General features: G+C 40.7%; 1 protein-coding gene across 1 annotated transcript in view; it reads left to right on the top strand.

Moving 5' to 3' along the window:
* LOC129619758 (nephrocan-like) overlaps nucleotides 1-18,907 on the top strand; it is a 32,986-nt gene extending 14,079 nt beyond the window's left edge. The window contains exons 3-4 of the mRNA XM_055535082.1: nucleotides 7,794-8,695; nucleotides 17,462-18,907. Coding sequence (XP_055391057.1) covers nucleotides 7,794-8,695; nucleotides 17,462-17,909 — 1,350 coding nt within the window. The 3' untranslated portion in view covers nucleotides 17,910-18,907. The remainder of the gene's footprint in view (nucleotides 1-7,793; nucleotides 8,696-17,461) is intronic.
* Nucleotides 18,908-22,760: the final 3,853 nt, after the last annotated feature.

Here is a 22,760-nt window from a genome sequence, read left to right as displayed (position 1 = left end):
CACAATGAGGTCACATCTCACACCGGTCAGAATGGCTGCGATCCAAAAGTCTACAAACAGTGAATGCTGGAGAGAGTGTGGAAAAAAGGGAACCCTCTTACACTGTTGGTGGGAATACAAACTAGTACAGCTACTATGGAGAACAGTATGGAGATTCCTTAAAAAAACTGGAAATAGAACTGCCTTATGACCCAGCAATCCCACTGCTGGGTGTACACACCTAGGAAACCAGAAGTGAAAGAGACACATATACTCCAATGTTCATCGCAGCACTGTTTACAATAGCCAGGACATGGAAGCAACCTAGATGTCTGTTGGCAGATGAATGGATAAGGACGTTGTGGTACATGTACACAATGGAATATTACTCAGCTATAAAAAAGAACACATTTGAATCAGTTCTAATGAGGTGGATGAAACTGGAGCCTGTTACACAGAGTGAAATAAGTCAGAAAGGGAAAGACAAATATTGTATATTGACACACATTATGGAATTTACAAAGAAGATGGTAACGAAAACCCTATATGAGAGACATCAAAAGAGACACAGATGTAAAGGACAGACTTTTGAACTCTGTGGGAAAAGGTGAGGGTAGGATGATTTGAGAGAATAGCATTGAAACATGTGTATTACCATATGTTAAATAGATGACCAGCGCAAGTTCGATGTATGAAGCAGGGCACTCAAAGCCAGTGCTCTGGGACAACCCAGAGAGATGGGGTGGGGAGGGAGGTGGGATTTTCAGGATGGGGGGACACATATACACCCATGGCTGATTCATGTCGACGTATGGCGAAGACCACCACAATATTGTAAAGTAATTAGCCTCCAATTAAAATAAATAGATTAATTTTTTTAAATACATGTGTTAGGGTAAGATAAACCTGGATTGGAAGCCCAATCTTTTCACTTCCTAGCAAGAAATACTTGGACAAATTGTTCTGCCTTCTTGAGCTTTAGTTTCCCTCAGTGAAAAGGGAATAATCATGTTTACACACAGAGCTTTGTAAACATAAGCATTGTATGTGTCAGTTCTAGTGACATGGATGAACCTAGTGGCTGTTATACAGAGTGCAGTAAGTCAGAAAGAGAAAATAAGTATTGTGTATGAACACATATATATGGAACCTAGAAAAATGGTAATGATGAACTTATTTGAGGGCAGGAACAGAGAGCAGACTTGTGGACACAGCAGAGGAAGAGAGGGTGGGACAAGGGTGAGAGAGTGGCACTGACACATATACACTACCAGATGCAAAGCAGATGCTAGTGGGGAGTGGCTGGATGACACAGGGAGCTCAGCCCGCTGCTCTCTGATGACCTAGACAGGCGGGCTGGGAGGGAGGTTCAAGGAGGAGGAGACATAAGTATACTTAGGCTGTTTCAGTTGTTGTATGGCAGAAACCAACACAAAAGTATAAAGTAAGTATCCTTCAATTAAAAGACAAAAGATAAGCATAGTAAATATTTAGAAAATGGTAGGCCATTTTAACTAATAATCAGTTCAGTTCAGTCGCTCAGTCATGTTCCACTCTTTGTGACCACGGGATTGTAGCACGCCGAGCCTCCCTGTCCATCACCAACTCCCGGAGCTTGCTCAAACTCACATCCATTGCATCGGTGAGGCCATCCAACCATCTCATCCTCTGTCATCCCCTTCTCCTCCTGCCCTCAATCTTTCCCAGCATCAGGGTCTTTTTAAATGAGTCAGTTCTTCGCATCAGGTGGCCAAAGTATTGGAGTTTCAGCTTCAGCATCAGCCCTTCCAATGAATATTCAGGACTGATTTCCTTTAGGATTGACTTGTTGGATCTCCTTGCTGTGCAAGGGACTCTCAAGAGTCTTCTCCAACACCACAGTTCAAAAGCAACAATTCTTCGGTGTTCAGTTTTCTTTATAGTCCAACTTTCACATCCATACATGACCACTGGAAAAACCATAGCTTTGACTAGACGGACCTTTGTTGGTAAAGTAATGTCTCTGCTCTTTAATATGCTAAGTTGGTCATAGCTTTTCTTCCAAGAAGCAAGCTTCTTTTAATTTCATGGCTGCAATCACCATCTGCAGTGATTGTGGAGCCCCTCAAAATAGTCTCTCACTGTTTCCATTATTTCCCCATCTATTTGCCATGAAATGATGGGACCAGAAGCCATGATCTTCGTTTTCTGAATGTTGAGTTTTAAGCCAACTTTTTCACTCTCCTCTTTCACTTTCACCAAGCAGCTCTTGAGTTCTTCACTTTCTGCCATAAGGGTGGTGTCATGTGCATATCTGAAGTTATTGATATTTCTCCCAGCAATCTTGATTCCAGCCTGTGCTTCATCCATTTTACATAATGTACTCCGCACAGAAGTTAAATAAGCAGGGTGACAATATACAGCCTTAATGTACTCCTTTCCCAATATGGAACCAGTCTGTTGTTCCATGTCCAATTCTAATTGTTGCTTCTTGACCTGCATACAAATTACTCAGGAGGCAGGTCAGGTGGTCTGGTATTCATATCTCTTGAAGAATTTTCCACAGTTTGTTGTGATCCACAACAAAGGCTTTGTCATAGTCAAAAATCAGAAGTAGATGTATTTCTGGAACTCTCTTGCTTTTTTGATCTTCCAATGGATGTTGGCAATTTGATCTCTGGTTCCTCTGCCTTTTCTAAATCCAGCTTGAACATCAGGAAGTTCACGGTTCACATATTGCTGAAGCCTGGCTTGGAGAATTTTGAGCATTACTTTGCTAGAGTGTGAGATGAGTGCAATTGTGCAGTAGTCTGAGCATTCTTTGGCATTGCCTTTCTTTGGGATTGGAATGAAAACTGACCTTTCCAGTCCTGTGGCCACTGCTGAGTTTTCCACATTTGCTGGCATATTGAGTGCAGCACTTTCACAGCATTATCTTTTAGGATTTGAAATAGCACAGCTGGAATTCCATCACCTCCACTAGCTTTGTTTGAAGTGATGCTTCCTAAGGCCCACTTGACTTCACATTCTAGGATGTCTGGCCCTAGGTGAGTGATCACACCATTGTCATTATCTGGGTCATGAAGATCATTTTTTGTACATTTCTTCTGTGTATTCTTGCCACCTCTTCTTAATATCTTCTGCTTCTGTTAGGTCCATACCATTTCTGTCCTTTAATGTGCTCAGCTTTGCATGAAATGTTCCCTTGGTATCTCTAATTTTCTTGAAGAGATCTCTACTTTTTCCCATTCTATTTTTTCCTCTATTTCTTTACATTGATCACCGAGGAAGGCTTTCTTATCTCTTCTTGCTATTCTTTGGAACTCTGCATTCAAATGGGTATATCTTTCCTTTACTCCTTTGCCTTTTGCTTCTGTTCTTTTCTCAGATACTTAAGGCCTCCTCAGACAACCATTTTGCCTTTTGCATTTTTCTTGGGGATGGTCTTGATCACTGCCTCCTGTAAAATGTCACAAACCTCCATCCACAGTTCTTCAGGCACTCTGTCTATCAGGTCTAATGTGTTGAATCTGTTTGTCACTTATGCTGTATAATTGTAAGGGATATGATTTAGGTCATACCTGAATGGTCTAGTGGTTTTCCCTACTTGCTTCAATTTAAGTCTGAATTTGGCAATAAATTCTGAGCCACAGTCAGCTCTCTGTCTTGATTTTGCTGACTGTATAGAGCTTCTCCATCTTTGGCTGCAAAGAATATAACCAATCTGATTTCGGTATTGACCATCTGGTGATGTCCATATGTAGAGTCTTGTGTTGTTGGAAGAAGGTGCTTACTATACTCTGTCAGCCTTTGACCTGCATCGTTTTGTACTCCAAGGCCAAATTTTCCTGTTACTCTAAGTAGCTCTTGACTTCCTACTTTTGCTTTCCATTCCCCTATAATGAAGAGGACATGTTTTTTGTGTTAGCTCTAGAAGGTCTTATCGGTCTTCATAGAACTGTTCAACTTCAGCTTCTTCAGCATTACTGGTCAAGGCATAGATGGATTACTGTGATTTTGAATGATTTACCTTGGAAATGAACAGAGATCATTTTGTCACTTTTGAGATTGTATCCAAGTACTGCACTTTGGACTCTTTTGTTCACTATGATGGCTACTCCATTTATTCTAAGGGATTCTTGCCCACAGTAGTAGATATAATGGTCATCTGAGTTAAATTCACCCATTCCAGTTCATCTTAGTTCGCTGATTCCTAAAATGTTAATGCTCATTCTTGCCATCTCCTGTTTGACCACTTCCAATTTGCCTTAATTCGTGGACCTAACATTCCAGGTTCCTATGAAATATTGCTCTTTACAACATCGGACTTTATTTCCATCACCAGTCACATCAACAACTGGGTGTTGTTTTGGCTTTGGCAAAAGTAATCTGTATTCACCTGATAAAGGGAAAAGGTTCTCTATGCTTAATAACATAAAGTGACTATTCCCTGGATTCAGTTAAGAATATGACTGGTATTTACTATGTAGGCTAGTCTATATACTTTATAAATAAAAATGGAGACAAATTGAAGCTCCCACACCACACTTTTTCCTCAAAGAAACTGTCCATTCAGATTCACGTTATTTCTGAGACTGGCTGCATAGTCAGCAGTCTTTTTAGGGTTTGTTGTCAAGCAGATAGAAGTGGAGGCATTTGCAACATCAAGGTCTTTTTTTCGGGACATCAACAGTCCCAGAGGTGCAAATCTATGTGTAGAGTCATTTGTGACCTAATATGAAAGAAAGCCTAGAAAAAGGCAATTTAGAAGGAAGAATAGATTAAACACCCTGAGTCTTGGACAGGTCATTTATTTTATTTTTATTTTTCAGCCTCATCCCTTCAGTTCAGTTCAGTTCAGTCACTCAGTCATGTCCGAATCTTTGCAAGCCCATGGACTGCAGCACACCAAGCTTCCCTGTCCACCAACTCCCGGAGCTTGCTCAAACTCACAACCATCTCATCCTCTGTTGTCCCCTTCTCCTCTCACCTTCAATCTTTCTCAGCATCAGGGTCTTTTCCAATGAGCCAGTTCTTCACATCAGGTGGCCAAAGTATTGGAGTTTCAGCTTCAGCATCAGTCCTTCCAATGAATATATAGGACTGATTTTCTTTAGGATTGACTGGTTTGTTCCTCTTGCAGTCCAAGGGAATCTCAAGAGTCTTCTCCAACACCACAGTTCAAAAGCATCAATTCTTCGGCATTCAGCTTTCTTTATAGTCTAACTCTTACATCCATACATAACCACTGGAAAAACCATAGCTTTGACTAGATGGACCTTTGTTGGTAAAGTAATATCTCTACTTTTTAATATGCTATCTAGGTTGGTCATAACTTTCCTTCCAAGGAGCAAGTGTCTTTTAATTTCATGGCTGCAGTCACCTTCCGCAGTGATTTTGGAGCTCAAGAAAATAAAACCGGTCACTGTTTCCATTGTTTCCCCACCTATTTCCCATGAAGTGATGGGAACAGATGCCATGATCCTCGTTTTCTGAATGTTGAGCTTTAAGACATCTTTTTCACTCTCCTCTTTCATTTTCATCAAGAGGCTCTTTAGTTCTTCTTCACTTTCTGCCTTAAGGGTGGTGTCATCTGCATATCTTAGGTTATTGATATTTCTCCTGGCAATCTTGATTCCAGCTTAAACCTTCCCTTATATGGAAGATTTGTACTATATAATCTCTAAAATTTCTGCTTTTCTAAAAATATGATATGTGTCCAGATCTTGTTTCTTATTTGAAAAACATTAATTATAGACCACAGGCAACAGAAAATGTATTAGAAAATGATGAGTTGAGGAAGAAAGGGCTTTGGAGTTCTGTAAACCTTGTTGAAATTCAAACTTGCAGGGTTATGAAGAGAACTAATGATAACATGTAAAAAAGCACATGGAACTTGTAGATGCTCAACAAATGCAAAAACAAAAAGTACTATTCTTGGGAGTATGACTAATTAATGCATCTGATTAATCATTAAGAAAATATAAAATGTTAGCAGCAATATATAAGCCAAGGCAGCTGCCAAAAATTTTATGATTAAAAATATTTGTTTATTGAATTTTTAACATGAGATTCTTCAACTAGTATACCATTTTAGGAGATGCTTTAAAATATACCATAATTCACATCACAGGTCCTCCTGTAGTATAATCACATTTAACAAACATGTGCTGCAGAATTAACCCACTTTGAAGGTATTAACCATATACTGGTATTACAAAAGGGTTCAACTGCACAATTAAATCAACATTTAGAAGCTGTAGACAGTAAGACATAAAATCGTGCATTGAAAATTCCAGCTTAACTGAATTCTAAATCAGGTTGAAAATTTTGTGAAGATTTATCACGCTGAGGAAAATCTGGAACAATTCTTCATTTACCTAAACATGATTTTACTCGAGAAACAAATACCAAAAATTACATCATCCTAAAAAGGAGGTAGATGTCAAGCTAGGAGTTTGGAGGGTTTGTGGAAAGATAGGGGTGCTTAAACTTGCAAACCATGGAGAAAGTGTATCAGATTCCTAAAATCGAGGAGAAGAATTGCATTAGGTCTGGGGTATATGCATGAATGGACTCCTTGCTCTACAGACATGGAGACACGTGTATCCTATTTGTTTCTTCATGAATCTTTTTCATCAATGAAACAAAAATTGGGGAGTGGGAACAAGGAGACTAGTTTTCCAAACTATAATATACTTGAAAATGTCTTTCTGATAGGCCCATCCAACTGATAGCAGTATCTAGGACATTAATTTTTTTTTTTACTTTTAATGCTTAAAATTGTTTAAATGCAATTTAATAATTTTAAACATCTAGACAATGCGAAATGTAGATAGATAATGAAAATTCCCTATAACCTTACCTTCTAAGAGTTAGCAACTCTAGTTAACAGCTTGGTGAAATTTCCAGATTGTTTCCTTTTTGGCTGTTACAAGATGATGCAACAAAGAACATCCTGTCGCACACATCATTGTGCAATTTGTAAGCACTTCTACCTAGCAGTAAACTTGCTGGGTCAAAGAATACACAGCACTAGTTGGCCAATTTTATGTCTATCAATAGTGTATGAAAGTGCTTAAAATATTTTAGACCTCTTACACTGCTGCTGCTGCTAAGTCGCTTCAGTCATGTCCAACTCTGTGCGACCCCATAGATGGCAACCCACCAGGCTCCCCCGTCCCTCTAGCAGTTGTGAATAAAAATGGTCAGGACCTGAGTTTCTATCTTTTTCCAAGAGATAATTTAAAAACACATGGAGACCAGCCTGTGCTCTGTGATGACCTTGAGGGAGGGAATGGGGTGGGGAGGGAGGTTCAAGAGGGAAGGGGTATATATCAGATCAGATCAGTTGCTCAGTAGTGTCCGACTCTTTGCGACCCCATGAATCGCAGCATGCCAGGCCTCCCTGTCCATCACCAACTCCCAGAGTTCACTGAGACTCACATCCATCGAGTCAGTGATGCCATCCAGCCATCTCATCCTCTGTCGTCCCCTTCTCCTCCTGCCCCCAATCCCTCCCAGCATCAGAGTCTTTTCCAATGAGTCAACTCTTCGCATGAGGTGGCCAAAGCACTGGAACATATATGTATATAATTATGACTGATTCATGCTGTTGTATAGCAAAACCAATACAATATTGTAAAGCAACTTCCCTCAAATTAAAAAAAGTTTTAAGTAATTCTAGTAATAAAATAAAATAGATACTGAAGGAAAAAGCTGAAGTATCATTAGTATTGAATGAAATCGTATATGCCTTTTTAAAAATAATAATCCTAATTTACTGCTTTTCTCCTCTTTTCCCCATCCCTGCTTTTTTTTTTTTTTTTTAATAGCTATCTAACTTTACCCAAATGTTAGCGCTAGAAGATTTTCTTCTGCTGGCCAGTGGAACAGAGTCAGTAGAAAACGACACTTTCAAAACTCTGAGTACTTTGAAGACCTTGGAACTCTGGAAAAATAAGTTAAGACGGGTCCCCCATGCTCTCCCGGCCAGTCTTGAAGTGTTAAAACTAAATGATAATTCAATATATGTCCTTCACGGATCTGATTTTGAAGGACTGAAGAAATTAAAAATCCTTGAACTGAAAAACAATCTGATCTCTTCTATCTCTCCCAGCATGCTCTCCTCCCTTGTCAGTCTGCAAAGCTTGATGTTAGACGCCAACAACATCGAGAATGTGGAGGGACCCTTGGCACTTCCCCATCTGAAACATCTGAGCATGGAGAATAACAAGCTACATCTCATACCAGCTAGCTTCTTCACTTCCCTTCAGTCTCTGCAATTTCTCAGTTTCAGTAGTAACTTTCTGACTAAAATTCCTGTTAACCTCCCCAAATCTTTGCTCTCCTTAAAAATGGAGAGAAACCGGCTCAAAGCGGTGAGGTTTCGAGATATGAAACACTTAGAGAATCTTTCCCACCTTTACCTGTCAGAAAACTCACTCTCTTCCATCGAGGGGGCACAGCTCCTTGCCAATTTAACCACCCTTGAGGTGTCCCAAAACCAACTTCAGACGTTGCCCCTCCGACTACCAGCCCGGCTACAAAAGCTGGATATCAGCAATAATCTGATTCGGAAAGTTACCGCGCAAGATTTCCGGGACCTCCGAGATTTGAAACACTTGTTTCTGGACAACAACATTGTCAGCTTGTTTGAAGCTGGAGCCCTGCAGAAGTGTTCCCAGCTCTCCAATCTGGCCTTGGAGCAGAACCTACTCCTGTCTATACCTCTGCGGTAAGTGAGCTTTATCATCTGTGGAACTTACAAGAGAAGTCTTCCAAAGATGGGGCACCTAAGTACATTATACAAGAAAGAAAAGTAGCCCAGGTAAATGTAATTTATCTGATTAAAGCTATCCAAGGGTTCAGAGGCAGAAGTTTTAAACAAGGGTTTGGAATCTCCAGCCCTCAAGCTGACTCCTACACTAACTTACCTTGCCTGTGGGACAAGATACCAACAGGAGATCTATATTAGAGATCTGTATTAGAAGCAACTGCAGCTTCAGGGAAGTATGCTAACGAACATCACAGGGGGCTATTACTTGTAAAAATGTGTTCTGGTTTTCTAAGCTATGGCCTGGATCCAGCAACAGGCGCACTAGGCATGTGCTTAAGGGGGCCCATGCTTAGTCCTGTCTGACTCTTTACAACCCCATGGAGCGTAGCTGCCAGGTTCCTCTGTCCATGGAATTTTCCAGGCAAGAATATTGGAGCAGGTTGCCGTTTCCTACTACAGGGGATCTTCCCGACCCAAGGATGGAACTCGTGTCTCTTGCATCTTCTGCATTGGCAGGCAGATTCCACTGCACCATTGGGAAGCAAGGCATGTGTTTAACACTAGCAAAGCAAGGACCCCAGGAAAAACTGAGGGGGAAAATGTAGTAAGACATTTATATTTTTAAAAGCATTGAAATAGTTTATAAGGGAAAAATCAAAACCTTGAAATCTAACATTGTATTTATTTTGAATTATGTATTTAGGAGCCGTTTGTTTTTCTCAGTGCTGTGGGGTGCTGCTTAGTTTTCTGTGGGCCTGTTTGTGAGTGTGTGAGTCAGTTTGTGTTGGTCTTACCTTATGTTTTCAGTTGTTTCTTCTATTCTCTTTCTCTCACACACACAAACACACATACATCCTCATACTCTGGCACTTAATAATTTTCTTCCAAATATCCCTACTTCTATCCCCAACCCACTGTACTTGTTCCCCTCTAACCAAAGTCATAATCTGTTACTAATATGTTCATGTTAATTGACTCTATTTAACTTTTATCCCATGTTTCACATTTTAAAGTAGAATAAAAATAGAAGAGTAAGTACTATTATTCTCCTTAAAAAGATACTATGTTGTTTATTAAACAGCAGATTCTTTTTCTTTGTGGGGCGGTGGTCTTTGTGGGTCGGTGGGCAGGGTGTGCAGGGGTGGGAGTGTTCTAGACACAACAGCCAGTACAAAGGCTCTAAGGCTAAAGCATGTGGTCAGTATTTCAAGACTCTCATTCTTAAGACCAAGATCATGTCATCCGGTCCCTTCACTTCATGGCAAATAGATGGGGAAACAATAGTAACAGGGGAAATGGTAATGGGGAATGGTTCAGTTCAGTTCAGTAGCTCAGTCGTGTCCGACTCTTTGCGACCCCATGAATCGCAGCACGCCAGGCCTCCCTGTCCATCACCAACTCCCGGAGTTCACTCAGACTCACGTCCATCGAGTCAGTGATGCCATCCAGCCATCTCATCCTCTGTCGTTCCCTTCTCCTCCTGCCCCCAATCCCTCCCAGCATCACAGTCTTTTCCAATGAGTCAACTCTTCCCATGAGGTGGCCAAAGTACTGGAGTTTCAGCTTTAGCATCATTCCTTCCAAAGAAATCCCAGGACTGATCTCCTTCAGAATGGAATGGTTGGATCTCTTTGCAGTCCAAGGGACTCTCAAGAGTCTTCTTCAATACCACAGTTCAAAAGCATCAATTCTTCAGTGCTCAGCCTTCTTTACAGTCCAACTCTCACATCCATACATGACCAAAGGAAAAAGCATAGCCTTGACTAGACGAACCCTTGTTGGCCAAGTAATGTCTCTGCTTTTGAATATGCTGTCTAGGTTGGTCACAACTTTCCTTCCAAGGAGTAAGCATCTTTTAATTTCATGGCTGCAGTCATCATCTGCAGTGATTTTGGAGCCCCCAAAAATAAAGTCTGACACTGTTTCCACTGTTTCCCCATCTATTTCCTATAAAGTGATGGGACCAGATGCCATGATCTTCGTTTTCTGAATGTTGAGCTTTAAGCCAACTTTTTCACTCTCCACTTTCACTTTCATCAAGAGGCTTTTGAGTTCCTCTTCACTTTCTGCCATAAGGGTGGTGTCATCTGCATATCTGAGGTGATTGATATTTCTCCCGGCAATCTTGATTCCAGCTTGTGCTTCTTCCAGTCCAGCGTTTCTCATGATGTACTCTGCATATAAGTTAAATAAGCAGGGTGACAATATACAGCCTTGACGTACTCCTTTTCCTATTTGGAATCAGTCTGTTGTTCCATGTCCAGTTCTAACTGTTGCTTCCTGACCTGCATACAAATTTCTCAAAAGGCAGATCAGGTGGTCTGGTATTCCCATATTCCCATGGGGAATGGTAACAGGTTTTATTTTCTTGGGCTCCCAAATCACTGCAGATGGTGACTGCCGCCATGAAAGTAAAAGATGCTTGCTCCTTGGAAGAAAAGCTCTGACAAACCTAGACAGAGTATTAAAAAGCAGAGACATCACTTTGCTGACAAAGGTCCGTATAGTCAAAGCTATGGTTTTTCCAGTAGTCAGGTACAGATGTGAGAGTTGGACCATAAAGAAGGCTGAATGCTGAAGAATTAATGCTTTTGAACTGTGATGTTGGAGAAGACTCTTGAGAGTCCCTTGGACAGCACGGAGATCAAATAAGTCAATCCTAAAGTAAATCAACCCTGAATATTGATTGGAAGGACTGATGCTGAAGCTGAAGCTCCAATTCCCTTTGGCTACCTGATGTGAAGAACTGACTCATTGGAAAACACCCTGATTTCTGGGAAAAATTGAAGGCAGGAGGAGAAGGGGATGACAGAGCATAAGATGGTTGGATGACATCACCGATTCAATGGACGTGAGCTTGAGCAAACTCTGGAAGATAGTGAAGGACAGGGAAGCCTGGCGTGCTGCAGTTCATGGGGTTGCAAAGAGTCAGACATGACTGAGTGACTGAACAACAACATTCTTGTTATTTAAATAATTTCTCTACTATATTTTCAATTACTGCATGCTTCTCCAAAAAATATGCATCAAGTAAAAAGTCACAAAACAGGTTAGGGAGTAACTATCTCACCTAAGGATTCTCAGCAGGCTCTGACAGCCATGGACAAAACTGTGAACTTGGTGAATTTTTCTATTCAGGTGACTTTTAGAAAGCATTTGGGGAAGTAATCCTGCTAAGTTTAATGAGTGAAAAGTAGCTTAATTATTCTTAATTACTTCTGACAGAGTATCTGTGTTTTAATAAGTGACTACAGAAAGCACAATGCTTTTACCCAACAGAATGTATAATGGGTTTGTAAGCCTGCTGCTTAAAACTCAACATTCAAAAAACCAAGATCATGGCATCTAGTCCCATCACTTCATGGCAAATAGATGGGGAAACAATGGAAACAGTGAGAGACTTTATATTTTTGGGCTCCAAAATCACTGCAGATGGTGACTGCAGCCATGAAATTAAAAAACACTTGCTCCTTGGAAGAAAAGCTATGACCAACCTAGAAAGCATATTAAAAAGCAGAGACATTACTTTACCAACAAAGGTCCATCTAGTCAAAGCTATGGTTTTTCCAGTAGTCATGTATGGATGTGAGAGTTGGACTATAAAGAAAGCTGAGTGCTGAAGAATTGATGCTTTTGAACTGTGGTGTTGGAGAAGACTCTTGAGAGTCCCTTGGATTGCAGGAGGATCCAATCAGTCCATCCTAAAGGAAATCAGTCCTAAATATTGATTGGAAGGACTGATGCTGAAGCTGAAACTCCAATACTTTGGCCACCTGATGCGAAGAACTAACTCATTTGAAAAGTTTCCCACCTGATGCTGGGAAAGACTGAAGGCGGGAGGAGAAGGGGACGAGAGAGGATGAGATGGTTGGATGGCATCACTGACTCAATGGACATGAGTTTGAGCAAGCTCCAGGAGTTGGTGATGGACAGGGAAGCTTGGTGTGCTGCAGTCCATGGGGTCGCAAAGAGTCGGACACTTCTGAGCCACTGAACTGAACTGACTGAAGCCTGCTGCTGCTGCTGCTCAGTCGCTTCCGTCCTGTCCGACTTTGTGCAACCCTATGGACTGTAGCCCTCCAGGCTCCTCTGTCCATGGAATTCTCCAGGCAAGAATACTGGAGTGGGTTGCTATGCTCTCCTCCAGGGGATCTTCCCAATCCAGGAATTGAACCCAGGTATCCTGCGTTGCAGGCAGATTTTTTTTTTACCACTGATCCACCAGGGAAGCCCTTGCAAGCCTGAGCTAACCCTAATTTTCAAATCTGATTTCACAATTGAATTATCTGGATAACTTTTAAAAAGCCCATTCATGCCTAGACCTCACTTCAAACCAGTTACGTCATCACCCTAGGCATCAGTATTTTTAAAAAGCTCCCCAGATGAATTTAAGGCATAGCCCAGGTTGAGAACTACTGGGAAAGGACAATGAGGCAAGTAATGAGCGACCAGGGGGTAGCTCATGGGTATGCCCATGAGGCATAAGTGAAGCCACACAGCTCTCTACTCTGTCAGAGAACTTGGCCTGTGTTCTTATAGAAAGTGATTTTTAAATTCCCCATCATGACCACCAAACCCCTACTCTGCAATTTTTCTTTGAACTGGAAATTTGGAAGGACCCCAAAAAATTTTTCCGTGGTTTCCCTCCTATAAAGAATTAAAGTACATCTGTGGCGGATTCATTTTGATATTTGGCAAAACTAATACAGTTATGTAAAGTTTAAAAATAAAATAAAATTAAAAAAAAAAAAGAATTAAAGTACAATACTATCTATTCCTTGGGCTTCCCTGGTGACTCAACCATAAAGAATCTGCCTGCTAATGCAGAAGATGTGCATGTGTTCCCTGGGTTGGGAAGATCCTCTGGAGGAGGAAATGGCAACCCACTCCTGTATTCTTGCCTGAAAAATTCCATGGACAGAGGAGCCTGGCAGCCTACAGTCCATGGGGTCGCAAGAGAGTTGGATACGACTGAGCGACTCAATCACAACTTAGAATTTAGACTACCCAGAACCTGGGTCTCACTTTTTGCTGCTTCTCATTTCACCAGTCTGCAGCTCAGGGAACAAAGATAAGTTACACCACTCCTTCATTATTCACAATTTGGATAATTCAAATCCAGAATAGCTTTCTACAACCTAATGAAGCCAGTTAGCATTTTTTTCTTACACTCAAGTGCCATCTACTGAAAAATGGGGGTGTGCCTCTTTTTACTCTAAGGAGGGATATTGCCCAAAGAACAAACAGCATTTCTAGACACTTGTTTGTCTTAAAATCAGGGCTACATTTTTATAGAAATCAGACTTATAAAGACAAACTATATCAAAGAAATAAATGACTGCCAAAAGATCACAAAGCAGGAATTTACTGATTTCTCTTATAATACCATTTTGATTATCCATAATAACATGAAAGAAAAAAAAAGATACTTCTAAGAACAGGTACAGTTTTTTGCTACCCAGCTGATAATTGAATAACTGTGTTTGTTTAAAAGAAAAGCTTGGCTTGCTCAATGTCTTTAGTTAACATTTTTATGTGACTTCTGTGCAGTGAATACTTGGAAAATCAGAAGCTTTAAAGAGCTAAATAACTGGGACTTCCGCAGTGGCCCAGTGGTTAAGACTCCACTTCCAATGCAAGCGGCATGGGTTCAATCCCTAGTCGGGGAGCAAAGATCCCACATGCTGTGAATGTGGCCAAAAAAAAAGAGCTAAATAATTTACCTGAAGTCGCATACTAGTAGATAGAATAGCCAGAGTTAGAACTCAAAGTCTTAATAAGTAGACTTGACTCTTGAGTTTACTGTATCTTTCCTCAGCTGCTGTGCCCCTTGTACCCTCAATAGTTCCAGAGCCTTGGTTGCCACATCATCACCAATTAACAGTCCATTTTTACTTGGGGAAAAAAAAAGCTACACACAGATTTTCTGTATAACTTTTAGAGATGTAAGCTGGATAAGCTGGTGTGTGCACAAAGTTACATTCTCTCAGGGATTAATTTCAAACTGAATTTAACTGTGGATATCAATTTGAAAATTGTTAATTGTATTAACAACAGACTTATTAAGAGAAAATGTCTTTGCAGAAGCTTATACCACACTGTTAAAATGTATGAAGTGATTTTCCCTGGTAAATTAACCCATTTTGTTAGGTAACTTTAATTCCAAATTTAAAAAAAGTCACTTTAAACAAGCATGACTTTAAAATATTCAAAAGCACAAATACTTATGTATGTATATATATTATATGATTTAGGAGATGAATACAAATATAAAATATATAAACATAAATATATACAACTATAAAATGTAAATATCAAAGAAAAAAACCAAGGACAAAATTTAGGCTAAGTGCCAGTAACCATGGGCTTCCCTCGTGGCTCAGATGGTAAAGAACCTGCCAGCAATGTGGGAGACTAGGGTTCGATCCCTGGGTTGGGAAGATCCCCTGAAGAAGAAAATGGCTACCCATTCCAGTAACCTAAAAGATTAACCTTTTAGAATTAAATTCATCTAAAAATAACACTATAACAAACAAAAGGTAATATTGTTGTAAAATATGGTTAAATTCATTTGTTTCTTTCTCTTTGGCATAGCAATCATATGACTGAGACCACCATAAAAAATTCCAGTGAATACTAAAAAGCATGAAATAGAATACGTTCCCACAGCATGGAGATAGCATTTGGGTGGTGTTTTGCAGGACCTTTTTTCCCATAAAACTTTTTTGCTTATTGTACTTCATAAAGAGAATGAAGTGAAGTGGCTCAGTCGTGTCCGACTCTTCGCGATCTCATGGACTGTAGCCTATCGGACTCCTCCGTCCATGGGATTTTCCAGGCAAGAATACTGGAGTGGGTTGCCATTTCCTTCTCCAGGGGAACTTCCCGACCCAGGGATCCAACCCGGGTCTCCTCGATTGTAGGCAGACACTTTACCGTCTGAGCCACAAGGGAAGCACTGAATGGAAAGCTGTTGACTCACAGAAAGATTTTGACTTCACAACGGTGATCCTTTTTTATTTTTATCAATAGTCATTAGCATGAAATTTTTCAAATTGGTATCCACAGTTAAAATTTTTTTTTCCTGATTATACAGCAATACCTGTTCAAGGTTGAAAACTTTGTGTGCTGAGAAATAAAGGAGTCATCCATAACTGCTCAATCAGAACCCATGTCTAGCCATAAGTTGTTTTTATGTATTTCAGATCAGTCAATTTTGTCTTCTATTTTCCCCATTTAACATTATTGGGTAGCTTTTTTCTCTCTTTTTCTGTTTCTTTTTTTTTTTTTTTTTTTTTTATAAATATCACCATGGACCCAGAGATCTTAATTCATTCAGTGAGTTATGGTTATTTATAGTTGCTAGTCTCTTTTGATGCTCAAATTTCCTTAATAGGAGCTTCTCCAAGCTGGTTCCTGTGTTCATGGGACACAATTCCATTATCTCTATTAAAAAAAAAAAATTGCGGTAAAACACTAACATAAAATTTACCACGTTAACCATTTTAAAATGTACAATTAATATTAAGTATATTTGCACTGTTGTGCAACCAGCGTCCAGAACTTTTTCATCTTGTGAAACTGAAACTCTGTACCCATTAAACAGCTCATTTCCCCTCTCCCCTAAATCCCTGACAACCACTATTCTACTTTCTGTTTCTATGAATTTGACTACTCTAGACATCTTATATAAGTAGAATCATACAGCAGTTATCTTTTGAAGTGAAGTGTTTGTCAGTCAGTCGTGTCAGACTCTTTGTGATTCCATGGACTGTAGCATATCAGGCTTCTTTGTCCGTGGAATTATCCAGGCAAGAATACTGGAGGGGGTTGTCATTCCCTTCTCCAGGGAATCTTCCTGACCCAGGGATCGAATCCGGGTCTCCTATATTGGAGCAGATTCTTTAACGTCTGAGCCACCAGGGAAGTTATCTTTTTATGACTGGCTTTTTTTCCCACTTAGCATAGTATCCTTATTCATGTTGTAGCATGAGTCAGAATTTCCTTCGTTTTAAGGCTGGATAATATTCCATTGTAGGTACTTATATTTTGTATTTTGCTTACTCATTTATCAATCAATGGACATTTGGATTGCTTCCACATTCTAACTATTGTGAATTTGACATGGGAATATAACATGGGTACATAAGTATCTCTTTGAGAACTTCCTTTCAATTCTTTTGAGTATATACACAAAAGTGGAATGGCTGGATCATATGGCAATTGTATTTTTAATTTGGGGAGGACCACCATACTGTTTTCCATATCATCTGTACTGTTTATACTCCCATCCACAGTGCACAAAGGTTCCAATTTCTCCACACTCTTGCTAACACTGTATTTTTGGAAAGCAGCCATCATGATGGGTGTTCCACTAATCTCTGAACACTTCATTGCATTCTGGTTCAGATGTTCTAGCTTACTTTGCCCCAGACATGGAATTAGCCATTTTTTCAAGATTTTCACTGGAGGAGAAAAATATATGAATATAAAATAGAAGAAATCAGAAGTTTAGAAAATAAGTCCTATGAGAAAGGGTTAAAGACCAATAGGTAAGACTCAGGTTTGTACTTTAAATTAACTTTTCAAAATAAAGCTTGTTTTCTAGCTTCAGAGGGAACAGAACGGTGCAGCAAAGGTGGATGTTGCTCAGTCTGAGTTGCCTCGACAGTTTGGAATGACGGTCACAGCCTCCTCTCACATCCTGTTTCCATGCTTTTTCAGGCTCCCAGGAACCTTAGCCAGGCTGGACCTAAAAGGCAATGCCATCCAGGATATTGCTGAGAGGGAGGTCAAGGATCTGAAGCAGCTTCAGGTTCTAAACCTCAGGAACAACAAGCTTTCCGCTTTAGACCTCAAAGCCCTGGAGGTGCTGCCTCGCCTCCGGCACCTGTATCTGGATGGAAATCCATGGAATTGCACCTGCAGTCTCCTGAGAGCCAGGGAGGTCCTGAAGGCCAAGGGCACAGATGTGAGGGGAGGACAGTGTGTGGCACCAGCTGAACGACAAGGGGAGAGCTGGATGTCTTCCAAGAAGATCATGAAGCAATGTGAGCATCACTTACATCTGACCGAGAAAAGCAAAGAGACCAAAAAGAAACCAAAGCTGGAGGAGCACGCCAGCATCAGAATCAATGTGGATGATGATTATTATGATTATGAGATAGATTAAGGATGAGCTTTGTTTGCAGTTTAGAAAAAGGTTTTGTTTCTTTCTTTCTTAAAAGTAGACGTCATTTTTAGAGCAGTTTTAGGTTCATAGCAGAATCGAGAGCAAAGTACAGAGATTTCCTGTATACCCCCACCCCTACACAAACATAGCCTCCTGCATTACTACATGTCCCACCAGATGTGGAACATTTATTACAGTTGATGAACCTGTATCAGTGCATCATAATCACCTAAAGTCCACAGTTTACATTGGGGCTCACTTTTGGTGTTGTACATACCATCAGTCAGTTCAGTCACTCAGTCATGTCCAGCTCTTTGTGACCCCATGGACTGCAACACGCCAGGCCTCCCTGTCCATCACCAACTCCCAGAATTTACTCGAACTCATGTCCATTGAGTCAGTGATGCCATCCAACCATCTCATCCTCTGTCATCCCCTTCTTCTCCCACCTTCAATCTTTCCCAGCATCAGGGTCTTTTCCAATGAGTCAGTTTTTCTCTTGAGAGAAGACTTTTTTTGAGAGTTCAAAAGTATCAATTCTTCTGTACATACTATGGGTTTGGACAAACATATAATGACATGTATTCACCATTATAGTATCACAAAGAGTAGTCTCACTGCCCTAAAAGTCCTCTTTGCTCCACAAAAAATGCTTTTTAATGTTCAATCTCTTAAGCAGAAATATATAATACATTTAGATATGCAATAAGTTTAAATAAGTTTTTCTCTTTTTTTTTAATGAATGAAATGACAGTTAAGTTGAAATGACGGTTAAGATAAGTTGAGGTGGGAGGAGTAATGTAGAAAAGATCAACGTTCAGAAGAAGATGTAAATTCCTACCATGTTAAAAGTAATTTGTGTTTTATACTGAAACCTAGACAAACAGTAATGCCCAATAAAATCGCCATCTAACTTCCTGCAAATTGAGCAGATCGTTTTCTCAAATAAAAAGTGATGATTTCGTATATGAAGCTGGTACCTAAAGGCCTATACTATACACGTTTGCTTACAAGAAATAAAAACGGACTCTGACTTGAAGCAGGAAAGAATTTATTGAAAAGATTGGGACTAGCTCACAGAATCAAAGGAAAAACTGGAGCATATGGTAAGGATGGAGATCAGGTCGGGCCCCAGGGAAAAGAACGTAATGGCGAGTCCCTGAGCTTTTTCAGGGTTCTCTCTGCAGAACGAAGTGTTCCACTATTATCAGTGTTATTAATAGCTCCCCTCTTCTCAGGAGTCACATCCTCAGAGGGAGAGACTAATTGTTCTAGCTTGAGTCACATGTTTGCCTTTAACTAAGGGACAGAAGCCAAGGCTACTTTGACAGCCTCCCCACGACCAAAGGGAAATCAGAAAGGGAAATGTAAACTGGCAGTGTAATTCCCGCAGATGTCCCTATACCAGGCTTCCTGAAAAGAGCATGCTTTAGTTACATTCGGTTTTCTCCGGGGACCATAGTCTCTGCTGTGCCTCCCTTGTGATTATCTGCATGCATTTGAGAGCTGCCTGACAGAGGATATAGGTGTGACTGTGGGATAATTTTCTATCAACCTACCTGTGAAAATGTGCTGTGTGCTTAGTCGGTCAGTCATGTCTGAATCTTTGCGACCCCATATCTGAATCTTTGCGACCCCATAGCCTGCCAGGCTCTTTTGTCCACGGGATTTTTCAGGCAAGAATAATAGAGTGGGTTGCCATTTCCTCCTCTGGGGACTTGTGAAAATGATCTACTTGCAAATAAATTTAAAACCCCATCAAAATCAGCTGCTGTTCTAAACAGTAAAATTTATCAGCTATAGTTTTCTACAAAGATTTTCATGAAAATTACAAAGAAAGAAACTGTAGCGATTGAGTGGATGAGCAAAGATGCCCATAGGAAGCTAAAACTTTCTCCAGAATGCTATGTTTTAAGTTAATCTTTTGGCAAGTTTTGCATTACTTGCTTTATATCCATATTTTCTTCTCCCCAGATCTTTATAACATTGATATTCCTTGGAGAAGAGCCTACTAATATTGTTGTTTCTAGTACTCCTTGACACATTGACAGGTATCCCAAATACATGTGCACAGATGTGCAGAAATCAGGGAAGTCATATGGGTTTCCTTGCTATTGTGTGGAGCTTCAATTCTTCTAATGAGTTAGACCACAGTTCTCTCTAACAAAGATGAATGATGCTTAATGTGTAATGATTTATATGATTTATAAATGATTTATACTCGCTGACTGCATGGATATTGATAATCAGAAGTCTCACGCAATGAAGACCTTGAGAAAGAATCTAGTCTTGTACAGGTGAGGGAGTTCAGGCTCACAGGGGTGAAGTGACTATTAAGTTCAGTTGCTCAGTCATGTCCGCCTCTTTGCAACCCCATGGACTGCAGCATGCCAGGCCTCCCTGTCCATTACCAACTCCCAAAGTTTACTCAAACTCATGTCCACTGAGTCGGTGATGCCATCCAACCATCTCATCCTCTGTCATCCCCTTCTCCTCCCGCCTTCAATCTTTCCCACCATCGGGGTCTTTTCAGATGAGTCAGCTCTTCACATCAGATGGCCATTGTGACTATTGGGTCCTCACATATAGGAAGTGGCAGAACCAGAACTTGATTGCATCCAGGCGTTTTGACTTCAGTCCATTACTCTTTCTACTATAGCATTCAAAACTACGTTACGATTCCCTTAGCACATTCTACTCACAATGTCTCAAGTGGTAATAGATTCAATAAAGTATCTGTATTCATCTGCTTGGGCAGCTGTAACAAAATACCACAGGCTGGGTGACTTAAGTAACAGAAAAATCTGTTCTGGAGGCTAGAAGCCCAAGGTCAAGGTGTTGTAAGGGTTGGGTTTTGGTGAGGTGTCTCTTCCTGATTAGAAGAGGACTGTCTTCTCACCATGTCCTCACATGGCTTCTTCTCTGTGTGCACACACATGGGAAGAGAGATATCTCTGACATCCCTTCTTCTTATAAGGACACCAGACCTATTAAATTAGGCCCCACCTTTGTGACCTCAATTAACAGTAATTAAGGGCTTCCCTCGTAGCTCAGTTGGTAAAAGAATCTGCCTGCAATGCAGGAGACCTGGGTTTGATTCCGGGGTCAGGAAAATCCCCTGGAGAAGGAAATAGCAACCCATTCCAGTTTTCTTGCCTGGGGAATCCCATGGACAGAGGAGCCTGGCAGCCTACAGTCCATGGGGTCGCAAGAGTCAGACACGACTTAACTGACTAAACCACCACCACCTCCCTAGAGGTCCTGTCTCCAAATACAATCACATTGGAGGTTAAGGCTTAACATATGAAGGAAACTTAGGACACAATTCAGTCCACAACAGTATTTATCTAACTTTCTATCTATCTACCTACCTACCTATCAATTTATCTCAATTTCTGACTCTTGATTAAGTTTGTTGATGAATTAACATAGAAAAGGATAGAAGGTTGAAAGGTCAAGAAAGGGAAATTCTAAGGCCCAATTATTACACATTTACACTTACTGTACACATTTTAAAAGATCAGACAGTTATGTATTAATCATGGAAAACAGCTAGTGACCAGGACTGAGATATAAGATGAGTGAAATTGGGAAGGAAAGATGAAATACGGAATATAAGAGACTGCTTCAACTGGAAGGTGAGTGTAAGTGGAGCTGGAGAAGGGGTGGTCATCCTAGCGCAGGGCACATTCAATGCCTAGGAAAGAATTACTTGGTAGATGAAGGTAGATAAACTGTCAGAGACCAGTTTTTACTCTGTTAATTTTCAGTGCCTGTTTCCTCATGCATAAGATGGGGATTACATACAACCTCCCAGAGTTAGTTCTTTCGAATTAAACCTAATATATGGAAAAAAGATAACTCCATAATTTGCAAATCTTCCTCTCTCTACAAATGGAGACCTTGCTCTATACCCCAACTGGCAATCATATGGTGGCATTTGTAAATGGCATCTGTCCACTAGGGCTTTGCAGTGGCCAGCCATGTATCCATACTGCAGGCCCTTCTCTTTCCTTGCTAAATCCTCCCAACAATTCAAAACACACCTGTTTGGTCCTACCAAGCCTCAGAACCAAGCCACTCACTGCCCGATCACACTCCTCCTACTGGTTGCTCCCTCAGTAATACAAATCATAGTGGCAGCCTATGTAAAGCCTATGTAAAGGTGCAATTTTGGAGAAGACGATGGCACTCCACTCCAGTACTCTTGCCTGGAAAATCCCATGGGCAGAGGAGCCTGGTGGGCTGCAGTCCATGGGGTCACGAAGAGTCGGACACGACTGAGCGACTTCACTTTCACTTTTCACTTTCATGCACTGGAGAAGGAAATGGCAACCCATTCCAGTGTTCTTGCCTGGAGAATCCCAGGGATGGGGGAGCCTGGTGGGCTGCGGTCTATGGGGTCGCATAGAGTCAGACACGACTGAAGAGACGCAGCAGCAGCAGCAGCAAAGGTGCAATTTAATGCATCTGGTAAGGGTTTGACTGTTCTTAGATGAAAGACCAGTCTCCCGCTCAGCCCTTGGGGAAGGCGGTAAGAAGTTCATCCTGGTTTGGAACCTGAAATGGAAAGACTGAAGTGAATAATTTGAAAATGACGGAAAGAGGGCACCAGTTTCTCCTTTCTGACACACACTCACAAGGTCACATGTGAATATACTGCTTTTTATCACAGCTGATATTTTCATTCAGGACCATTTCTAGTTTCGACTCAGAATTGCTTAGAATTCATAAACTTTACAGAGTTTTTCCTCACAGACTTTATACATTTCTGTTATGCCATATGTGTAATAGCAGGAAAGTGTGGACTTGTATTCTTTTGATGTGTAGGATTTCAGTCTGTGCTGTGGC

Source organism: Bubalus kerabau, chromosome 9 (genome assembly GCF_029407905.1).
Source record: "Bubalus kerabau isolate K-KA32 ecotype Philippines breed swamp buffalo chromosome 9, PCC_UOA_SB_1v2, whole genome shotgun sequence".
NCBI lineage: Eukaryota > Metazoa > Chordata > Mammalia > Artiodactyla > Bovidae > Bubalus > Bubalus kerabau.
Note: the sequence above shows the minus strand (reverse complement) of the source record. Positions and strands in the feature narration are given on the sequence as shown.